This window comes from Poeciliopsis prolifica, unplaced genomic scaffold (assembly GCF_027474105.1).
Source record: "Poeciliopsis prolifica strain line A6 unplaced genomic scaffold, Auburn_PproV2 SCAFFOLD040, whole genome shotgun sequence".
In the NCBI taxonomy this organism is placed as follows: domain Eukaryota; kingdom Metazoa; phylum Chordata; class Actinopteri; order Cyprinodontiformes; family Poeciliidae; genus Poeciliopsis; species Poeciliopsis prolifica.
Window position 1 is genome coordinate 3,306,860 of NW_026562415.1, and position 24,791 is coordinate 3,331,650.

General features: G+C 38.1%; 1 protein-coding gene across 3 annotated transcripts in view; it reads right to left on the reverse strand.

Moving 5' to 3' along the window:
- The window catches only part of ptpn12 (protein tyrosine phosphatase non-receptor type 12), a 42,768-nt gene extending 21,485 nt beyond the window's left edge, over positions 1 to 21,283 (reverse strand). For all 3 annotated transcript variants that reach the window (XM_055054584.1, XM_055054582.1, XM_055054583.1), the window contains exons 1-7: positions 20,732 to 21,283; positions 3,526 to 3,634; positions 2,660 to 2,736; positions 2,479 to 2,574; positions 1,471 to 1,509; positions 446 to 517; positions 257 to 316 (exon numbers count right to left, since the gene is read on the reverse strand). In XM_055054584.1, the coding sequence (XP_054910559.1) occupies positions 257 to 316; positions 446 to 517; positions 1,471 to 1,509; positions 2,479 to 2,574; positions 2,660 to 2,736; positions 3,526 to 3,634; positions 20,732 to 20,833 (555 nt within the window). In that variant the 5' untranslated portion in view covers positions 20,834 to 21,283. The remainder of the gene's footprint in view (positions 1 to 256; positions 317 to 445; positions 518 to 1,470; positions 1,510 to 2,478; positions 2,575 to 2,659; positions 2,737 to 3,525; positions 3,635 to 20,731) is intronic.
- Between the last annotated feature and the right edge of the window lie 3,508 nt (positions 21,284 to 24,791).

The following is a 24,791-nucleotide window of genomic DNA, read 5'->3' on the forward strand; positions in this document are numbered from 1 at the left end:
TGAGGCCTTCACAGAACAGCTGAGCGTCTACTGAGATTATGCAACACAGATTGACTTTTTACTGCTGTATTTAAGGCGACTGATTACACTGAATTTTATTTAGGAGTGTTAGAGTTAAAGAGGCCCAATAGGAAAGTAAACAGCACTTTCAGGCTTTACTTAAAAAACATAAATCTCATCCTTTTTGTTCAATTTTATAATTAAGAACAACTGCAATACACAAACAATTGAGATCGTTTGTTCTTTTACTACTTACGTTATTATACTGCAACGTCAAAGTCCTGATAAAGTAGTCTGTTCTTTGCTGCTCGGATTCCTTGAAAACAAAGGTAAACAACATTTTAATATTCCCTGACCGAAGCCACACATCATAACACAATCTGGGAGATGAATGATTCTCTTTATTTCAACACACGTCTGTAATATCGCACATTTCTCGACTTACACAGGAGATTCTGAAAGGGCCGAAACTCAAGGGCTCCTCATCTCGTGATGGAAAATACCGCTCGCATTTTTTCTAAAGCAGAACAGAGAAGCCGTTACCACAAAGGGAGATGCCGCTGCTTCCTGCACACACAAACCTTTGTAGTCTGAAGTACACAATCGAAGTGACAGGCAGAACAAAGGCAGAGAGAATTAAAGCAGAAAAAGACAAAACTAAATTTTGACAAGCAAGGACTCTCAACTGTTGAAGAATGTTTGGTGAGGGAAAAACTACAGACAAGACTTGTGATTAATTTATATATTGATCAGTTGTTGTTTTTTTGTTTGCCTTCATTTTCTCTAACACAAATATTAAATTCAGATTTTATATAGTGACATAACTGTTCAGATTCTTGTCTTTATTAACATTTTTTAATTGAACCGAAAAGCAAAGACAGAAATCTTTCAACTATCCTCTTGAAATGGTCTTCTTCTTTTATGTAATTTAAAGTTTTCTTGCTTTAATTAATCATGCATAAAAGCTATTAAAATATGCATACGCTGTGCTTGAACAGATTAGAAAGATTTTTCAAATCAATCTAAAGAAACACAATCAAATACACAAAGTCTTTCTCCCACGGCCATAAGCTGCTTATTTAAATATCTTCTTATCAGATATGAGCATAACAGTGTACCATGAATACTCATGAGGAAATACGAGCAATTTATTCCAACCCAAATGTGGATCAATTGAAATTTATTCGAGGCTATTTAAGAAGCTTTTTATTTTTTGTATAAAGACGTTCCAGTACATGGCGGAGAGACAAAAACATCCACAAAGAAACGCTAGAAAATCTGAAAATCTTCAAGGATAAACAACCTTCAACAGTAATGCAAAAGAATGAAACCTTGGAGGGAAAAAAATAATTCTTTTAGATTTTGTTGAAGGTTGTGCAGAGACAGCGTGCTGCAGCTTTGATGGAGGCAATAAAAACACAGATATATGTGCAAACACTTTGCCTGAATTGACACGAGTCACAGCCTTACCCTTCCCATCTCAAATTCTCGGCAAGCCATTACAATAACCTGCAGAGACACAGACAGGAGGAATTAATACAAATCAATACATGCACAAAGCTGAAAACTGCATGTTTGGTAAGAGATCCTTAATATCATCTGCGCATGCTGTGTTTGTGCAGGTTTTAATACGAGGAAACAGCTTCCAACACATTTCATGATGCCTGTAATCCTGAATTATTTTAATCATAAGTTTCCCAAACACTGTTTAGGAGGTTGCTACAACTTTACAGAAACATACATATAAATGAGTAAATACACATAGAAATATAAATACAGATACTTGAAGTATTCAAATAGTTAATAAAATATTGTGATCCTCGTTTGGCCCTAACACTGAAATTCAATATTGCTGCTTTGCCCGCCCGCTCATTTTTAAAAGCTTTCAAACATAATTTCTTAACTTTGTTTTGACCTACATGAACCTTCACGTAGACAACTTTGAGACCATAAACCTTCACACAAAGTAACACATTTGTGGCTTCCTGATCGTGCTAAACTAAAGCGCTAAGTCGGTTCAGAAATAATTGTCGACTTAATTTGATTGTCTCTTGTTCAAAAATGAAGATACTTGGATGGATTAACTCTGAATTTCAAATGGATATGAACAAACAAATAATATATAAGAACTGGACACAAGGAGACTGGAATATTTCACACTTTTAACAGATTCTAAGAAACACATTTTGTGACTCATAAAACCTTTCATCCTTTTGTTGACCTATACGTATGATTTATGATTCTCTTGAGAAATTTCTTTTGATTTTGGTTTTATTTTAACAGATTCCCTTGAGAAAAAAAATATACTTTTAGTTCAGACATATCATTTTGACTCATGATAATAATTTATGTTTAAATAAAAAACATTTCTAAAAGCAGGAATCTGGCCTAAAATGCCTGTTTTTACTCTGGTTCATGTATTTTATAATCTTCCCAGCACCTAAATAACGACTCTCTTCTACGGCGGAACACACTCACAGCGACATTGTACTCCCAGTTCATCCTCCAGAAGTCGATGACCGTGTTTGGGAGCGGACCCTGAGTTGCGATGTAGGCTTTTGGGCCATCAACACCCTGCATAAACATACAGTGGAAGAATAAATTAAAGAAATCATGGTCTGAATCTAAACTAGTTGATATAATCTACATGATTGTTTACCTTAATAAAGTTTGCGTTGATGTAATCTGTGTCCTGATTGGTTGTTTTTAATGTCAGCTTTACTCTAGTGTGGTCGACTGTGGGAAGGAAAACAAAAGTGGTTTAATATATTTATTTATTTTTAATAGTGAGCACAACAGCAATGACAGAATAAGACAGGAGGTGAAAACGGTCAAATGAGGCCACGAGGTTTTATGCTCGGTTTCAGAGAAAAAAAACAACAACAAAAAAACTCATGGCTATTTATGGCAGCATCTGTGTGCTGGCGTGCGTGTCTGCATCTGTTATGGATGAACCAGTTCTTCCTTTGCCTTATCAGCTCATTCACTAAAAGCTTTAATGAATGGATGGGGAGAAAGGAGAGGGTAACAGAGGATAAACATATTAAGGAAAAAGTAGGACAGACGTTGGGTCACATAAGCTTCCCTGAGGTTGTTACGTAGAGAAACAAAAACATCTCATGACTTGTAAAGATGACCGTTTATTCAGTACACAGAACAAAAAAAAAAAGAATAGATTTTCTTGTAAAATCTTCATATCATCCTTGAAATGTTTGCACTAATCTCTAACCATTTTTTTTCTAGGAGCTCATATTATCTCCGATGAAACGTAGATTTGTCTAGTCAGGCGGTGACCTTTAAAGCTGAGCTGATAGATGCACAAAATTTTAAAGCTGCAACCGTTGCAGGACACAAGGTTGCAGAGATTGTGATTGCACTGCGACCGGATGAAAACTACGAGCATTATTCTAATGGTCTAATGCCCACATCTTCCACACACACAAGCAACAACATGAATGCATATATACATGAGAAAGGAGGGAAATCTACATTAAGAGCTTTGTTGAGGGGTAAACCACGACTTACATGGCAGTATATCTTTGTATCGGTTCTTCTTCACATTTTCTTCCCGCTCTCCTACATTGGTGGGATAGATCTTCTCCGTTCTGTACTTGGTTGATAGCCGCCGCAACCGCTAAAATAAACGAAACAAAAGAAAGAAAAAGAAACATTAGTGGATAATAAGCACTGATGCTGCTCTTACAGAAGGGATTGCACAATTCTTAAACTAAGGTTCAATCGTCTAACCAAAACAGTCACTCAAACATTATGGTTATATAAACCACAGAAAGACGTGGTGAGGCTTTTAAGGCTTAGATCGCTGTACCAGCTGTCAAGCACGATGCTGGCAACATCATACCGAGGGGCTATTAAGGTACCAGTGGTACTGGTGCATTGCACAATGTGTCGAATGCCATTTCTGATGGGAAGAGTATTCTTTCTTCAACCTCTTCAGAGGCATTTAACTAAATATTGAGGAGGTTCTATGGACACTTGTGTTTTCTTAATTTTTTTCTTCATTTTAATATTTGTCTTTGTTATAAATCCTATACCTGGAAAACTTGTTAATGTTTTCTAAAATGATGCCACGTTGGTAAAGAAGATATATTCGCAGGTTGACCAACAGAGTTGACCATGTGGGTTTGAACAGTTAAAAAAAACATATGCCAAATCCATCTGGCAGTGCCAAACAGCTTATTCTGCAGCTGAGTCTTATGTGATGGTGTTTCATTGTATTTGGTGGTAACAGACACAAGAAAACATGCTGGCTAATTAACATTTTACTAATTTAACAAACAGGGTGCAAGAGAGCCGAACACAACCACAACAGACTAGTTGGAGGACAGAGAGGACACAGAACCTCATCCTCATTCCTTACTACTTTGAGATTTGCCACCAGTGATGACTAGTAGCATTCGTGTCGGTAATCTGTGCGTGGCAGAGTATGACAGACAGAAATCTAAAAAAGGAGCAACTTGTCAGCTCATCTGTATCAAAATCAGAGAACACAAGCAGCCTGCCAATGTGATTGTCTGGTAAAACTACAATTAGCCAGAATACAAAGGCATTGTGCTTCATATCTGTCCTTACAGGAATCCTGCTTGCAAACTTGCATATTAGTGTGCATTTGTCAGCTCTGACATCGCTGTTAATACTGCCACATCAAAGCTTCTTCAAACACACTCCCTTTTCTCTTCGTATGACGATGCATAAAGTTCAGCACGGAATAATCTAATATACGCTGACACTGATGAAGACACATTCGGTTAATGGGAAGGGAACAATTACACAGTCTCTCAGCTGACAGGACAAAACTTAGCCTGACATCTGTAAACACACTGGCCGAGAATAGAGTCTTCCAGCAGTATGACAATGTTTTATCATTCATGTCACACACATTTCAAAGAGCAGAGCAGTATAATTTCTAAACGATCAAGCTCTGAAGCCAGGGTATTCTTCTACCATTTATAGACATCAGTCTAGTATTCATGTGCTGTGATTTGAGCTCTGTTGAAATCAAGGTGACCTCCGTCAGGCATTATGCCTGAAAGCATTATTGGTACAAAGATCGTACATTATCTACAAATTCAGCAGAGGATGCCTGAACAAAAAAGGTCAGTTTTCTGAACTTTTTAATTAAAGAGATTATTTTTACAGAGGGAAAAAAATATGTACAGAGTAATAAACATGTTTTTTTTTACTGCATATTAGGAATTTTGTCAGTTCTATGCATATGTTTCAATTATTTGAAGCAAGTGTTTTGTTCAATCCATCAATAGTTGTATGTATGTTTCTCAGAAAAGAGGGAGGGCTCATTAGTCAGCAGATATCTTAAGTGTAATATTAACTATCTGACTAATAGTGAAACTATCTGATGTTGAGAATAGAGGCAGAGGAATAAAGGGAAGTAGTTTTGTAGCATTGAGATTTGAAAATTAAATAATGCCAGGTTGTTGTAATTTTGTGGGTCGTTGCATATTTTTCTCATGGATCATAGACACCACATTTGTACATCTTGACTAAACGGACAACCACAGTTTGAAGTGTTTAGCATTATATGGCATCATGTGCCTTCTCCAAAACTCCCTAATAAAAAGAATGCACCAAATATAATAAAGACTGGGTTAGGATTGTCCCGTCTTCCACAGGAGCTTGAAGAATGAACACTGCTGAATCAAAAGCAAAATAACAGTTGACAGGACTCTTAGTACTTGTTTCCTGTTGCTTTCTTCGCCAACCTATCACAGCAGTCCCAACTACATGTTCGCGACGATGGTTTCTCAAAATCTTTGTGAAATTCCTACAATATCCTCCAACGTCATCAGTTTCAATCTTAATTTAAAGAAGCAACAACCATCAGTAAATGACTTCAAAAAATGCAAAACCTCTTCAAGCATTCCATGCTGCTCAACAGGATATTGTGCCGTTCCTGATATTGCTAGAGCACATCTCCAAGAGCCTTGGAATGAATTATCTTAAAAAGGAAGAGTGTTTACATGCTGAAGTTGGAACTGGGCTCATAATGAGCACAGAGGTTTTGTGTATGCTGAAAAGATTCTAGGAACTGTCTTGAACAACACGGAGAACGTTGCATTCTTACCATCAGAGACCCTTCATTTTGTGGCTATTTCCTTTTTTGTTTTGGTGGAGTCTTTTCCAGTTTAAAGGGGGTCTTCAACAGAAAAGAAGATATTAACACAAGTGATGCCAAACTATTTTTGCCAACACACAGAGAGGCTAAATAACAAAACTTCAGCTATTTTGGACTTAGTAAATCAGTGGTAATTCATGCCTAAAACAGGGTTTCCGCAAGTGCATAATAAGCCTGGCGGGCCACCAGGCTTTACTTGTGCCCCCACCAGGCTGAGCATTGCTTATTTATTTAAGTCTTTTTAAAATGTTTGTATTTTTAAAACTTTATAGTTGGTGTTCAGGTATTCATCTTCCAATTTTTCAATAACACTAAATTATCAAGTGATATTTTCACATTTTCTGTTAACTTTAACCATTTTTCAACTCAAAAACACAATGGATGAGTGATTCTGACCCAACCACCAGGTTGGAGTATAGCAAGTGTTCTCGGGAAATTTTGCTAAAATAACCATTTCCACATTTAGTTAGCATTTTCAGAATCTGGTACATCATGAGAGCCTCTGGAACATCACTGTAAAACTTTTAAATCACGCCGACTTAAAAACCTTGAGGAGTCATGAAAAAAAGTTGTGTTGAGCTCCAATAACCTTCATGTAGTATCATTCTCCGGGGTCCTTTTTATCCTCTCAGAACTTTATTTTCTTTGTGAAACATTAGGCATATCTGCATCTCGACTGTCTCTCCTCCTTTCCCTTACTTAGTGAGTCTGAGAAAGTTGGCGTGGGCGTTCAGGCTTCTGAAGCCTTGTGTGAAAAATGGCCCCACCTCTGCTTCTTGGCCCGGGCTGCAGGCTTTCCTCCTGTTACTGACGCGGACATGTACTGCGAATTTCCTGAATTTCCCCAAATCTCCAAAGACCTACCTCCTGTTCCTGTTTCACTTCTCCAACTTCTGGACTAATTTAGGTTTCTTTTTTTCTTTTCTTTTTGAAAAAAGTGCTTACAATGAGCTGCTGAAAACTCACAACCAGTTAATACCAGAAGCACAGAAGTGCCCTAAAAACATGATGATCTTTGCAAACCACAACAAAGAGACAAGCAGCGACTGAGGGAGAGGAAGCCAAAGAGAAAAGGGAGTTTGAGGTACGCAGAGTGAACGTGGGCGGCAGCACAGCTGTGCGTGTGTGTTCATTTATGTCTGAGTGTGGGGTAATAGCATTACAGCTCCTCTGGCCTCATGTGAATTACATTTGCAACAGAGGTCTGCTTCTGTGCTGGGCTACAGCCCGACAGCATGCACACACAGAAATACACAAACAGCAGAAAGAAAAAAAAACCCTCAAGCAGTAATGATGATAAGCAGCTTCCCTTTGTAGTAACATTTCACTCCATTTCCAGCAAAGTGAAGAAAATAACACAATTTCCTCATTACAAAAGTAAACTGGGGCGCATTCTGGCACTTAAATGATGGCTCATTTTGGCTGAAGACCACAAAACGTCATCTGTGAACACAAACTAAGTCATCTGTGTTTTACGGGTGATTTTTTGAGATTACAGAGTTCAAATGACCACTTTGTACGAGGAGTGAAACATTTTTAGTCTCGATGTTCTCACTGAGTAAAGAAAAAGTCAAAGTCACTCAAACCTAGGTTTAAATCAGTAAGATGTCAAAAAGTATGGCCTCTTCATTTCTTTTTTTTTTATCTTCATAAACTGTAAAGAAGCAATATTTCCTTATAATCCAGCTAATATCTGGATAAGAAAGAAAACATGCTGCAATTCTTCTCCAGTCGTCGTTGAGGGTAGAAATGAACCAACCATGAATTTTCATCCCAGTCTTTTCTGCAATACATTAAATATGGGTAAGCTGTATTTCATCAGCCCAGACAGAGGAGAAATATTTTCCAAGAACTTTATATATTTTTTCATGTTCGCATGTTTTATACTGCAATGATATGTGAACAAACCAGAAAAACATGGCAATTTCTTTCTAATTAGCGAGATGAATGTGCAACATTGAGTCACCATTGTCCTGAACCCTCTCTCTAATTACTTCCTTTCCTTCATCAAATACTGACACGCACAAGGACAGACTCGAATAAAAGGGGAGCGTGTTTATCACGTACCAACTAAGAAGGTAGAAGTGATATTATGAAAGAAAAACATCAGGAAAAGTATTTTGATACAGAAGAAAAATAAACTGAAAAGTTGAGGAAACTCCTGCTAACTAAACTAAATTACCCTTTCCTTTGCAGCTATTACTTAATTCCCACACTCTCAATACACACTATTAGCATCCGAAGGAGTATGAAAAGATAGAAGGTAAATAAGTAAATATTGCTGCTATCAAGAATTTGTCTTTTCAACCTTTCACTGTGCATTAGTCCCCACCAAAGGGCAACAGCCAACAGGCTAGAGGAGACAATATACTGACCTGGAACAATATTTCCCACTCTAAAATGGTATTTTTAAACATAAGCACCCCATACCATGATGCTGCCACCACCACGTTTCACTGTAGTGTGAATAAAGTACGAGTTTTCATTCTGGTCTCATCTGAACCCTGTTAGATGGATCATTTGGTTTCATTTGACTATTTAATAGTGTCAAATTAAAGAGCACTGAATAAACATGAACGGCACTCTTCTCATTTAGATTATTAAAGCCGATGATCCGATAGAGTTTGGACAGCGATAAGAAGAAAGTTTAACTATTTTCACCTTTGGAGATGGACTGTGCCCCTGTTTCTACACGTTTCCTCCTCCTGTTTCTGTTTTCTACTTCCTCTCAGTCAGAGAAGTCACCAGCATGACTGAGTCGGTCAGTTTCCTGTGAACTCACAGGGAGGAGCCCACACAGGGGCCAACAACAACTTCAGAGACCCCCTTCCGGGTGTTTGTGACTCATGCATGTTAAGAGAAATATTTCAGACAATGACTTGGATGACATGACTCAAGGATGCCAGAACAGTTACTGGATGAAAGGGTTAGAGCTAAAGGAGGTGAGCTGAAAGAGATGATATTGAATCTAACCTAGATTCTACTCTTCTCTGAATAAGCCATCATCTCTGTACTTCCCTGGCACAATAAATAATTCACACACACACAAACGTACACACACAGAAATACGTTCCGTTTCTTGAACCCAGCACAGAGCGCTGATCGGCTGAAAACGTGCTCTTCCTGCAGAGGAGGTGGGGAAAAGGTTTTCGACTGCGGCCAGGAAGTGGGCTCGTTGAGCGCGGGTGGTAGAAAGCCTTTACCGACGGTCACCTTCCATGCACACACACACAAAAGCTAAAATAGGTCAGCCCTTACAATGCTCTCAGAAAAATCTATCTGCCACGCCGCAAAAGCATGCGGGGAAAAAGATGCCCTGCAACAGCGCAGAGACTAAAAGGGTCTGCCTCCTGCTTTTTCCAGAACCAGTCAGTGGTGGTCTCTCTCTTTCTCTCTCTCTTTGGTATTCACCTGAGCAACAGGAACGTCAATGATTTGACACAAAGCTGCAAAGTGCATCCTGAAGAGTGTGAATGCTTAGCATTCGCGTTTCAAACTGAATAAAGAACAATGCATTAAACAGGAGAATACTGCGTCAAAAAGGTTTGACAGAAAAAGTCAGACGCTTGCTGGGTTTTTAACAGTGAGGTGAAGGTGTGTCCTGGTGATCTGTAGGGCCAAAGGCTGAAGCCATCTGTTCCATAAGTGGAATAAGCAAGAACCAAAGATGGATCTTCATTTTTGAAGTTATATTCCATGTTATATAGAAATATTTTACCCAATGTTTAAAAGACAAGAAGAATCAGGCAGTAAGGGTAGGTAATGCTTGTTAGCCGATTTACAGAGTAAAGATTTCTAAGCCACGAGAATGACTCTTCCTACAGGCCAAGTCTCTGCAGTGAGATCCCAGAGAAAGAGTGTTCTCAGTTTGTATGAAATGTAACTCAAAACAGCCTTTGCTGCGCATTGCTGGTCAGCTGGCTTCCCTTCTTCTCTGCCCCTCTACAAACTGGACATTTTTTCAGTTGAAAAACATTGACAGTCATGTTATGGAGACCATTGATGCGCCTTTAATTGCTTTTATCAACGTTGTTTTGACAGCACAGTTGGCAAACTACACATAGCCTATTTAACAAGCTAACATACAGTTTTTAAGGAGGTCAAGGGTTAAGACGCTTTGTTTTACCTTTCAAAGAAGTCTCACTTTTGGGCAACATCTGCCACCCTCATGCAAGAAGCTATTGCAGAACTGGAGAGCTTCCTCAGTGACAGACTGAGGTGCTCAAAAGAGGAAACAGTTGACCATCTCCAGCCCTGAGGAGCCTCATCAGTTTCAGAAGTTTTCCTGCTTTAACACACCCAGATCAAATGAATGGTATTCTGGCAGGGTTCTGTAAAATACTGAGGAGGGGAACTCGGCAACTGATTGATCTGTGTTGGAGCAGGGACACATCTAAAGCAGGCAGGACACATCCTGGAGACTGGCTTTGGACCAGCCTGGACTGGTACAGGTATTCCTTCAGACGCCACTCATGAATCAAACGCATTAAGTCTTTTGGCTTATAAGGAAACAAATCCAAAAACGTGAACCCTCCACCCTGTTAACCAGCATGAGTCAGTACTCCGGCCTTTGCTAGCTGATGATCTCTCCAAAGATGACATCAAACAGACTGGATCAGTCACCAAACGGGTAAACACACGCTCACCAGCACACACTTCATCATGGAGCTGTCATTTCCATTTAATGACAACTGGCCAATATAGGTCAGTGGAGCACAGGCAGCATTCACACATGCACACGCACTGGCTATAACAGCTTGTCATTCAGTGACACAAAGCAGAATGTGATTTCCTTTTATCAGCCACCAGGCTTCCCTTCCTTTCTGTCTCCCTTTCGTTTTCTTTTCTCAGCCATCTGCCACAATCACTGTACGCAAACGTAGTTATGCAACAGACAGCCATGTGGCTTTTCTGGCTAAAAACAGGATCTCGGACCACTTTGTTTAGCGAGTAACCGCGCAGGCGACAATCGCAAACCCCAACGTCTGCAACTGTGACAATTGATGCAAACTGTGGTCAGATTAAACTGAACTAACTTTGGCTGCAGGAAGCACCTACACTGAACTGAGAGCAGTCGGCTCAGCCAACCATTTCGGCCAGGGTGCTCACTTCCTCAGAAATCTGTCAAACGTGCATGCACTGTCTGTGTCCTGCTGTAAATCCAGACAGCCACAGAAAAACTACTCACTGGGCTTCCTAAGAGGTCAGAGGTATGGAAGGAAAGGAAGCAGAAGAAGTCAGATGAGCCTTTAACAAAACACAGTAAAGATGGAGTAAAGTAAAAATAGTTATTTTGTGATTCTTTTTTGTCTGAGCTCTGCATCTTTAAAGGTCTGACGTGACAAAAAAGTAATCCATGAGGATGATCTTCAGTTTTGCTTTGCAGATTAATGTTAAAATCTCTGAAAAAATATGAATTATGTCCAATTTTGTAACGAAAAGTCTAGACGCTGCTGCATTTGTTAGCTTAGCGGCTTTCTAGTGAATCAGTTCCAACATTATGTATCGATTCTAACAATGAAAAATGGATAAAATTACTTTTTTGGGTGAAGGCACATATTTGTTGGATAAACAAAATCCTATGTTAAGAAATTATTATTTTCAACAAACTCGCCACTCATTTTGATCCAGAGATTACTAATTAAAATATCCGAGAAAAAAAAGTGACAAAAAAGTGACAAATTAGAAAAAGCTTGAGCAATGTTTTTTTATCAGTTTTTAACATGGAATTTATTTATTTCACTGAATAAATGAAGGTAATATAAAATTAGACGTTTTGTTTTTTAACATGAGTGCCGACAACAAATGACCAGCTTCAATGACTTCAATTAAAATGTAGTCTTCATTGTATGTCGGCAAAAAGGGTTAAGTGGTATTAGTGTGGATATAATTTCCCTCACTGGATCCAGCCCTGCAGCAGGAAGCAGATGTGGACAAACCTCACATAATCCCAGTCATCTGGGACCGAGGGTCATTGTGTGTTCAGTGCGTCCAAGTTTGTAGTTTTTGCTTCCCAGCTGAAAGTTATTTTAGTACAAAAACTGGCAAGATGAATTTCTCAAATCAGATTGTAAATGTACCCCCCACTGTGTTGTTGTTGTTTTGTTTTTTTTTATTTAAAGATAGCCCATTTTGAATTTAAAGTTTGCTCCTTGTCTTCACATACAGCCAACACGACTCATCTATTGAACCATTTCCTTTCACGTAAATCACATATTACCAGAAGGCGGCATCAGTGGAAATTTCCTGTGTGTGAGCGTGTGTGGCCTCCTTATCTTGATCAATTAAGTTCTTCTGCCATGTCGGTGGGTCAGCTCGCTTTCATCCACTAAAGCCCCTCTCACTCACACACATATACAGAACTACAGAGCGGAAATACTGTGTTACGGTTTTTCTCGGAAGCAGCCGTCTCCAAGGCTGCGTATTGAGTTGAGTCGTGGGAAGGGTTTGGGTGAGAACCAGGGAGACTTGTGACACCAGAAGAAATTAGGAAGTCGTGTTTCATGGTGTAGTAACAAGAGGCGGGCAGACAGTAGTCGCCACACACAAACGCACCGAGGACCAGCAGCCGAGCCCTGCGGTGCGCCCCTTTGCACCCACGCACAAAAACAAGCTCATAAAAGCTCAGACGAACAAACACAGCTGGATTCTCATTTTCTGAGGGGATGCAACCATGCAGGCGCATTTTACCAGCCTTACACCAGCCTTACACTGCACAAACAATAAAATAAGTATGCACAGCCAAAGTAGAGCTGCAAATATGCTTTGGAAACTGATAAATGTTTTCATTTTCTGGGCTAGTTTACATAGGATGAATAAAGTCCTGAAACGCTTAGCAATTACTTACAGCTACAAATATCATATTGTTCAAATTTTATGTGATGAACCAGCACAAAAATTAAGTGGAGAACTGAATTTTAATTACAAATTAAAATCACAAATATGTGGTTTGCATTTGTATGTACACTCCTTTACTCTGATACCGCTTAATAAAATGGAGGTAAAAGAGGTTTTTGATATGGACTTCGAGTTTTATCACAATATTTTGCAGAAATGTTGTGATAACGATAAAAGGGAGTCAATTTATGGTGACAAAGAGAAATTTATTGCGATAAATGATAAAATGATAAATGCTCACCTATTACAAATCTCGGCATTACAAAATAAAATATTTTTCTGAAATTGTGCACTTCTACTCTGGACTGTATGTTTCTGAAATAAAATACAACACAACTTGAAATAATATACTTTAAAACATGTGCAGGTGAGGTGGTTTTTGGATTAAGTGCTGGAATATTATGAAGTCTAAGTAAAATATTCTGTAAAAATACTAAGGTTTGAGTTGTACATCTAAATATAAATCAATGCCTTGTTACACAAGACCAAATGGCCCAGTCAAGGAGCAGAAATAAATATGATATAATTTCATCCTAATTCTCAATTATGAGCTATTTTATGTGTATACAATATATAAAATCCCCATTAAACACACTGAAGACTGTGTTTGTGAAGTGATAAAAAAGCTGGGAATTTGAGGAGGTATGAAAAATGTTTTAAACTATAATTATTTTATAGATATTCTTTTTTTTTTTTTTTTATTGTTTTCTAAACCAATCAAATCTTGAAAAAGCTTCATCAAGTGTCTGGTTTGTGCTTTCTGAAGCACCAAGCCTCAATTTCGGCATGCCTCACTGATGAGTCTAAAATAGACCCGCAGCATGCCGAACATCCTCCAGGTGGTAAATGACTTCACCAAAAGTAAATCCAAACCAGTCCGACTTCTTCATTATCTACTACCATATTTTCTTATCTACTCTGACTCACAGCTGCACAAAAAAAATTGTCACCTTCACGCTTCTATGCACTCAAAACACAAACTTGCATGACAAAGTTCATGCAAAATTAATAGACATGCAAACCCAAAAGAGAATTTTATTAGAAACTGTTACCACACACTTACATAAGCTTATGTTCGACATTTTCACGTTTCCCCTTTTCTGTATCCCATCTAAGTTTCTTCTATCTACCAGACAGGACACTTCTCAGAAGTGTGTGCTTTTGCACGATTTCGCTTTCTTTGATGTGCTGATTTGGAGTCATCAGCATGCAGAGGTGTGGCAGGAACACACACTACTACTACTACACACACAAACAGGGGCTGAACTCCTAAACCCTGTCTAGACTGCATTATCGAGCTCCACTGTAGCTACATATGCGCTTTAGTTAGCACATTTAACAGTTGGTAAGATAATATCAAAGCTGCAGCAGTGACACGACGTAAAGGTAACAGCTCACAGATCTGTGCTTCTTTTAGTTTCTGGCTGTACACTCTGCTTCCTGTCTTTTCTTCAAGCTCCTCTGACTTCTTGAGTGAAAATATTTGTGGCTTCACCTGCTGACTAAAACACCTACACAGACACTTTTTAAAAATGTTTATAAAATGAAAGACCGAGTATAAGTACACCTGAGAGTAAATTTGTGTAAAAAAAACACAAAAAAAACTCAGCCCTCACTTGTCCCAGTGCACTCAGATGAAATCTTTTTTAATCAATGTTGCAGTTCTCTTATACCACAGATAAGCCCAAAATTACATGAACAGCACACAGCTGAAATTTAAAAACAGTCCGAATTCAACTCAGATCAGTCGAATCACAGCCACATTCAGGTTCGACTGTGTGCAATCCAATTTGATTGTAATTATAGAATGATTAAAGCCAGTTGACGACACTGTATAGAGCAAAGTGGTAAAAAAAAAAAAACTACTAAGGAAGTTCTCCTAATTTGTATTAAATTACCTCCTTAGAGCTCCTATTACTCCGAGCTTTAACACAAGGTGGCGCTGATGTGCGTTCACTGTTTGTCAGCAGCTATTAATGCAACAGAAGAAGAAAAACAGCAGCAACAGTTTAGCTATGGACTGCTATCAATGGAGATGTTCAACAGATTTCTTGCATATTCAAGAACAGCACAGGTTCTAGAAATATAATTATAGTCACAATATAGGTGAGCGTAATATCACTATCAGAAAAGATGGATTGGACACAATGATTTTCAGGGCATACATTTCAATTGTTAGGCTCTCAAACTCGAAATATAAACAGCATATCTGGTCAGCTGGATGGATAACTACTCTATTTCTACACCAAAATGTATTTTTGTGGCAGAGCTCATGGAAATCTTCCTATTACAAATCTCAGCATTACAAAATAAAATATTTTTCTGAAACTATGCACTTCTACTCTGGACTGTATGTTTCTGAAAAAAAATACAACACAACTTGAAATAATATACTTTAAAACATGTGCAGGTGAGGTGGTTTTTGGATTAAGTGCTGGAATATTATGAAGTCTAAGTAAAATATTCTGTAAAAATACTAAGGTTTGAGTTGTGGATTGTTGCAGTTTCTCCAGAAAATCTGACAAGATTTTAGTTTTTGTTTCATTTTTATTCCAACGTATCACTAACTATATAACATCAATAACTTTTAGTTGTCATTATTAAATTACATATTTGTGAGATATTTTACTTGTATATGAGTATTTTCAATATAGTTTTTTTTAGATGTTTTAAAATAATTTTATCTACTCTTATCCACTGATACATTCGAGGCATTTTAAAACAATAACATTTGCTCAGCTTTTTGCACACATCGCTAAGAGGCTAAATGAGTTGTAACTTTATGTCCTGCGGTGGAGCATGGTGGCCTCTTTCTTTTAGGGCATTTTTCACTGTACACATTTCCCAGCTCCATCTCAGCATCTTGGAGGTGTTTATTAAACTCAAATTCAATCAAATTGGACTGTACGAAAAGCAAACGCAATATGGTTTGCAACCCAGCTCAAAACTCAAAAAGGAGAAGCTGCATGTTCATTTTCCCCAAAGACTCCTCCATGCAGAAAAACTGCAAAGGTTAAAAAATGTTTGCTGCATAACTTTTAGTACTTTGAAGGAGGACACCCAGCTTAAAGATGAAAGGTAACCAAGACAAAATGACTGGTGGTGAGTTTTGCGGTAACTGGGTTCCCCCGCGAATGTGCGGCAAGTTGGACAAGCTTTGCTGGAGTCATGTAATATTCAGGACTTTCTTATGCTCAAATGCAATTTGCCTCAGGATATTATCTCCAGCTCCCCAACATCCAATAAATTGTGGTAAGACTGCGTATTATGCTAAAGCTGAAGATCTGCATTGTTTTCAAGTGACTTCAGATTATGCATCTATCGATATTTTCTTGTTTTCTACTTGATTCCTTCCTTCCCCAGTTTTTGACACTTCCTGTCTTCCTTCTTTCATTCCTCATCTTCTTCCTCTCAACAGTCCTTTATTCCTTCAGCCCACCCATGTTTCCTTCTTCCCTTCCTTCTGTCCTTGATTCTTTTTATTTTTCCCTCCATTCCTTCCTTTCTTCACTTCTTCCTTCTTTCGTTAGTCATTAACTTATTCATTTTATTCCTTTCTTCCTTCAGTGCTTGCTTCTTTGAATATTTCCTTGCATTCTTCTTTTACTTTCCATTTTTAACTTCCTTCTTTCTTTCCTCATTCCTTGTCTCTTTCTTTCTTCTTTGTTGGATCCATCTTGTGGTTTTTGAAAGTCTGATATTAAAAGAATTTGGTTCGTTTACTTAAGTCTGAAACAATGAATGGCATTTGGACATAGAAACGATGCACAAAAACTGTGATGGCCTTTTCTCATTTTCACTGCTGAAATATGTGATTTAATGAGACATTTTAGTGAAACTTTACTAAAAATATTTTAATCTAATCTTGAATCCTTTCCCAACATTTTGTTAGTGTTTAGTTAATTCATCTAAAAAAAATTTTAAAAAAAAAGAAGAAAAGTAAAAACGTGTCTCTTTCATCAGCCAATTTGAAAAGTCATGGGTTGACTGAGCAAGTTGATAACTTCCTTGTGCAACTAGTAAGATTGCTATTGTTTGGTTTTGGGGAACTAGAACTCCACAGATGGTCCATTTTTGCAGAACCGGTGTCATGAGACCGACTCCAGGGTGCAGCAGTACGTGTTTTGTTTCTTGCACAATCAGTATTTTCAAGATAACCCGAAGCAGAGTGGAAAGGTAGTACGTCTCAACACACCTCTATATGGATAAAATAATTGTGTCACATATATTTTACTCAATCTATGTAGTAATCAGTGGAGCCACTAGTTCCAGAAACAAAGTTTTATTTAAAAAGACGCTTCTGGCTAAATATGTTGTCCTGAGAGGATCACGCTTATTTGTAGTTTCTTAATGACCAGTAGCAAAACATCTTATCCTAAATATTTCTGAGTTAATGCAGTCCAATAAGTACTTTGAGATATTTGGAATGAATACAGTCAACATATAGTCATGCTTTGAAATGGCCAAGTCAAAGTCTAGACTCAATTCTAACTCAGAATTGTCACAGACCATCCACACTGGCTGAATTTAAGCTTTAAACAAAATTTTTATAAATTTTCGTCTGTGGATGGGCAAATCTAGTAGAAGACTTCGTAGATTTGTTTTGATTTTATTAATTATTATTATTATTATTATTATTATTATTATTATTATTATTTTAAAGATTTTATTTTCTTTCAACTTCAATTCACGATTATGAGCAGCCATATCAAAAAATACCCCAAATGTTGGTATTTGGTGGTAATATTGGTATCTATAGAGAAACATAATCCTGACATTACAAAATGAACACCACATATTTCCCAAGGGATCGGATGCCACAACAACAGAACTGAGCTGTACAAAACTTGGATTTGTAGCCAAACGGGAAAGAAATATGTATCCATGCTGCTCTACCAAATTGCTGAAAAAGCCCAGCGAACACAGAGTATAATCTCTGACTCCTTGCCACACTGGAGCCTGTAATTATGCCTATAAAACACATTCTATATATAAACAACAATAGACAGTTAAAGTGGGAGTTACATCAGGGTGTTCTGGTGACTCACAGTGCAGAAGGAGTACACCCCATGTGCTTGTGGCGTTAGACTTTAAAACTCGTCCTTCACAGCAGGCTGGAGCTCGGTAAAACGGACTGCGACGCGAGGGCCGTGGCCGGTCAACCTTTGCGTCGCTCTAATCGGTATGCTGGCATACAGCCCACCTGCATTCAGTCAGAACAGGTTTTCTCGATTCCTGGCTGTGTGAGCTCAGTCACTTTCAGAAACCATATATAATAAATAAAAAAATTTAAAGAAACAAGATTTGCCTGAAGCTGTTTAAGTTGCGAAACTTCACTTGAGATAATCTGGTTACTGTAACGGCAATATAACGGGAGTTGATGCAAAAGCAAGAGAGAAAGCGTTCCTTAGGAGAAACACAGTAACCTAACAGAAAACAGGAAATAAGACGCAAAGGAAGGTTTGTGCAGAAACACAACTTCATAAACAACATATCCCTTAGAGAATCGCCAAAGATATTTGAAAGCAGATAACTTAACAAGGCATGGAGAATTGTTAAATATGTAAATGTTTGGTATATTGGTGGTAAAATGAGAAGCAATACACAGAGAGACCTCTGACACCACCCAGCTCCTAACACCAGTTTGTCTTTTTCAAAGACAAACAGTTCTGATTCCAATTTGTTGGACTCTTAATGTGCTGATAAGGTTTCACACTGCAAGCTATGTACAAAATGTTATGAAATAGGCCAAGAAAGAATGTTGCAAGCTCCAGCAAGCAGCGTGTGCACGAAGCAGGGACGTAAGGAGTGTTTGTTTGCAAGTGTAGACAAATACAAGAAAAGTTTAAATGCTGAGGCTGATTAGCCCAGACGACACTTGAAGATTTAGGGGGAAAAAAATGGATTGCTATAAAAAAAAAAGAGTACCGACTGAATCCATTTGTGTTTCTAATCCCTCGCTACACTTAGTCTGAATGCAAACACGCCAATTAAAAGTCTTCTACCACCCATTTAAAACAAAATTCTTAAGGCCTCAGAGGTTATTATAGAAGTGCCATTCATGCTTTTCAGCTACTTCACAAGCCCAGGGACAAGGAGAGGCCTTACTTAAGAGTTCAGATTTGCAACATCCAGAGATGCAACAAACACAAACTTATTGCTGCCTGTCTGTGGTCACCAGACAAACAGAATAAGATGTTGAAATCACCAATAAACTATTGTTTCCAATATCAGAAGAACCTTCCACGCATACAAGACAGATAGCTTAATAATTAATTAGTCATTTGCTCATTTATTGAGTGGAAATAACTGGATTGATTTCACTTCGCGTGTCAAATTCAGAAAGGGTGATTTGAGTATCCTGATTGTCTGTCAAAGCTCTACTGTCGGACTCCTCAGGCACTTTTAGAACTGCTGTCGTCAGTGAAGCCACCGGGGCTGATACGCTGAGTTTTGCCTCAGGTCGCTGAAATGCTGAACTGAAGTTGGCCAAAACTCGTTTTCTTTCAGCTCAAGACCTCCCAATTCAGATGAATGTTTGTCTAGATGACTAGAAAACGCAAAACACATGCATCGCAGGTTCTTAAACTGCAGCAGTTTAAGGACCTGGGATACAGGAAGAAGATCATCCTCGTCAGACGCAATATTACAATCTTTTTTATTTCATTACATTCCACAATTATCTATTGAGCCTAATTTTGACTAATGGTATTAGACTATAAATGGGTTTGATGTCATATTGCTTGTTAGACCGACTATTTATAGAAATGCTCTCATCAGGCTTGTCTTGTTAGATATCGATTGTGTTTGACGTCTGACTTGCTGTTAGATGCAGTTTTCTGTTACAACCATAACAGAAAACAAATATGCTAAATGTTCTTTAATATGTGTAAATGTAGCAGAAAATTTACTTCAATATCTCTATTTACGTAGATAATACGTAAATAGGCTCCCCACCAAAAAATGGAAGCTGCTTGATGCATTCACAGACCAAATATGGTGGGAGCTTTAAGTTTTGATTCATTTGACGTAGAGGAGGAATGATTGCTCTTGGAATCAGATTATTTTATTTTGATTAAATGTATATTTTTTCCATGCATTTTGATCTATTAAACTCTCTCATTTTTCTGTAAGCCTTTAGTCACGTATTAAATGTTAAGACTTGGTGGAGAAATCTTAATCTACTGTACGTAATTCACCTTTCTATTCCAATCCAGTCACTAGGAAATTGAAATTAACAAATGTGCACCCAATATTCTTTTTTAAATGATTACAAGCGAAGGCATTGCACTGTAACCCAACAATCATGATGATCAGACAGACAGTCAAAGCCACAACAACACAGCACTTTTAACATTAGCTTAGCTGCTCCAGTAACACCTAAACATTAATAGAAAAAAAGTGGCCTGGTTGTGTTTTTTTCTTATTTTATTTTTTTATTTCTGAAAAGCAGAACTCGGTGGTTGTTCCTGAGGTTTGGGAGACAATGCAAGGCCGCCATATAAAGACTGGAAATGGGAGGAAAAGGAAGAGGGCAGTGTGGCCGCCCCTGCCTCACCTCCTGGGGGATACAGGGGAACCAAGAGACGGGAAGGGGAGGCGGTGGGACATGGAGGAGGTCCTGTGTGAGACAAATGCCAGATAGAGACGTCCAGGTTTGTGCTCCTGGTAATTCTGACCCACCATAAAGTCGCTGCCGAAGTTGTCCTCTGCCCTGTCCTCGTCCAATTCGCTCATGGCCTTCACCCTCTGGATAAAGTTTCTCAGGATGCCGGCTTGGTCCATCCTTCAGTCCTCTTCTAACGTTGCCTTTTCCTTTAAAAAAAAAATCCCCCAAACTAACAAGGTGGGGATTAATATAAAAAAGGAGACGGGGGGGGTAATAAATAAAAATAAATAGGCTTCACGGGTCCTCCCAGAGAGTCATCGTCGGTCCGCTACACAACACATTTTTTTCAATCATCGCCCCATGTTGTTCCTGCCTTCCCTTCTTTCTTCTGGACTGTTTTCACAACGACAGCACTGAGTCCTGAAGAAAACCGCCAACCGGCTCGGCAGCCCCGCAAACAAGTTCCTAAACGCTGCGCGGTGTCAACCGTAAAGGCTTGGCGGTACAAGAAACGAAAAATAAAGCAGAACAGGACCCAAAAATTAGAACCACACCGGTCCGGTCAGTATTTCCACCCCTCCCTGTCTACCTCGATTGCCACATTCACACACTACTGCCTCCGCTGCTTGCTATTCCGCTACTGGGGGGAACATCCGGACAGGGCACAGCCAACAAGAGGTAGGCCCGCCTCTGTCAGGAAATGACCGCCTCTGATTGGTTAGTGAAAATGCAATGTTGGAATTCCATTGGATAAAATGGATGCTGCTCTACTAAATATGTACGTGTGATTGGAGAGAAAGCATGTCCGTTGTTTTGACACGTATTAGTGTCAGTGCTTTCAGAAAATAATGTGAAATAAATAAATAAAAATAAATACACACTAAAGAAAATGTGAAGTATATTTACATCTACAGTATTTTTAGACATATTTATTTGAATATGTTGTTAAGAGTACTTAGTTTAGCCAGGCTTCTTATTTTCTAAAGTAAAACGAATAAAGTGAAAAAAATTTAAATTAAAATAAAAGGTGAGACAGCAAAAAATGTAAATAATGCAACAATTAATTTTGCTTCAAAACTTATTTAATTAAATATGCTGCCAATGTTGAAATGAGTAAAACTTATATCAAATGGAACAAACCACCACAGACCTAGAATCCAAAACATTGGTTTCACAGATAACGCTTCAGCATAAAAATAAATTAACATATAACTGGCTAAGAAGCAAAAGTATTTTTGAAATACTTTTTGATACAGAATTAAATATTTTTAATTCTGGTGATATCCGCAGTGATAGTAATTGACACCTCAAACTATGCAGCAGTAAATAAACATAAAAACCATCTGCAAAGCACCACAACAATTCATGTTGTTTTTCTGCAAAAAAAGAAAAAAACATACCTAAATTTTCGGGAGAACAAATATAGACATCATTTTGAACTGGAAGGGAAATAAATAACTAAATGGTCTTTAAACATTTGTACAAATAAAAATCTTTGCTTCCTTTACTGTAAAACAATCGTTCAGCTTAATATGTGATATTGGAAAATGGAAAAAAAAAAGTTCTGCCCATTTAATAAGACATGGCTGTGCACTTAAACTAACAAGTCAAGCAATGAGGTCATTAATCATAGAAGCAGCCCAGAGTCCCATTCTCCTTCTGGAGGAACTCCAACAATCCACAACTCATTTAAGACAAGGCAACTATTGGTTGGCCACTATACACACATTGCTGTGGAGAAATCCTGTTTGGCACAAGAAACGTAGAGAACGGAGCGAACGTGGAAAAGTTGATCTGGTCAGATGAGAACAAATCACAGTAATTTGGATTTGGATGAAGATAAATAGATGAAATACACAGTTCGTCTGAAGTAAAATCTAAAAACAGTGGCAAGACTTGAAGACAAATTGTTTTCTCTGAATCTCTCCACCCAGTCTGACTGAGGTAGAGATAATTGGTGCAGAAAAACTTTTTAAATAGATTCTCATGCTTATAAAACCACATGTTTAGGGCTGCAAATTTGAGATTTAAGATAACTTACAACTACATGATTTACAATAAAGAGAAGCACATAATACTCCATAATGTTGCCATTACAAAGGACTTCAATAGACTAAAATGCCGCAGGAATTGTCCTTTGGTAAACACATACAGAGACACACCAAAACAAGGAATCAAGCAACTTTGTTTTCCTTTAGTTCTAGCAGCAACGGCAAACAAACCCATCCTTTCACTGCAAGTGAGAGCGAAACAGAGAAGGGACGCTGCTGCTGTGCCAGCAAACGTATTGCTCACACAAGCTTCTTTTTGTTGCTCTTGTCTTCTAACTTATTTGCTTGTTATTCCAGTACATATTCAGTCTTTGTTCTTTTTTTCTTCTCCCACTTCTGCTTCTGCTCTGTCCTCATTAGGCCTCTTCAGCAACAGACTGGACCAGCTCAGAGAATTTAAATGTACCTCCGTTCCCAGTATTTTTTATTTATTTTATTTAATTTTTTTAGAAAATTAACTTTTCTGGTGAAAAAAAACAATGAGAAAGCATTTTTTCCATTTTGTCATATGTATGCATCTCATGGATGACAAAAAAAAGCAAGAATGAAAGTTTTATGACTTAATCTTTTTCCAATATCTCTAGATTGCCCAAAGTCTTGCTGTCTTTCTGTTTTAAATAAATAAATCAAATTAAATCTTCTCTCTTTAGCTCACCCACTTGGTCTCAGCAGGATTGTAGTTGTAGGAGCATCAAAAACGGCCAATTTGTGTCTAGTAAACCATTTCTGGGTTGATTTATTCTGTTATTCCAAAGAGTTTATGATCCCATGCACTATAACAATGTTCCCTTGTCCTTTAGAAGAGAAACCATCCCACAGCATTACAGATCCTCCACTTTACCTATCATTCTACATCCGATGATTTTCTACATATGCATTTATTTTCATTTATTCCATGTCAGACACAGGTGGAAAGTTTGCAATGAAAGAAATAAATCTTAGTCTCATCTTTCCAAAGTACAAAATTAAGTTGAGATCAAATTTTTGGAAAGTTTGCGTTGCTACCAACCAAAAAGTGCACTCTTGTTTTCTTAAAGCATAGAATGTTTTTCCAAATATTTTCGGGGTTGCGGATATGTTTGACCTTGCCTGAGATAACTGAGGTTTTCAGTGGTTTAGAAGACATTGGTTCTTTTGTGACATCCTGAATTAATGTCGTAATCTGGTCACTCTGATTCTTGTTTGCTCTTTGTTTCATCTCTACTTCATGTTCACCATGTGCCTCACAGTGAATCCAAAGATTTAGAAATTTGCTTTGTATACTTCTACAAACTCAAAGATAACTTTCTAATCTTTTCCCCTCTCAATTCAAATCTTGCTTTGTGAAATCTTCTTCACCTTGTTGCAGGGGGTTTTGATCACTTCAAGAAGACACAATAATAATCTTTTGCAGTTAATTACAATTAATGATTTAATGAGAGTTACATAAGATCCCCTCCTTTCAATAAATCAAAATGAAAATTGTATTTTGTATATATATGAAAGGAATTGCGTGTCAAGTTTGTGTATAAAAAGTCACTTTAGTTATCCAAATTCCATTCTGTGTACTGATGAATAAATGCTTCAGCAAAGTCAGTCTTCTGTGTGTTTTCTCTAATAGATGCATAAAATGACCTTGTGACCTTTCCTTCTTTTCTCAGCACTGGCTCTGGTTACTCTGTACTGTATCTGACCCTGACCTTTGATCCCCACGTGGGAAAAAAAGGGGCCAGAGGTTAATTATTTCACATCGGGGGTCATTTACATATCATCTTATTATTTCCGTCCCCTTCCTTAAACCGTTTCCTCTCTCTGAAACTACGGCTGTGCTTTCTAACTTTCAACACAGCACACTGTCTTGCTCTTTAATCCCCTCTGTTCCCTCCTTTTATCTCCGCTTCTCTCTCCTCATTTATCCTCCTCTCTTTCTTTTTTTTTTCTATCCTCCCTCTCTCTTTCTGGAATGTGCCGTTCAGAAGCAGCTGAGTGAAGGAATGCTGCTGTAACAAGCCCATGCATAACCCTGAAGGTAGGGAGGCTCCCTGCACTCGCTCACACAACACAAATAAGAAAAACCTCCCTCCTCATGACTCTCTTCGCTTTA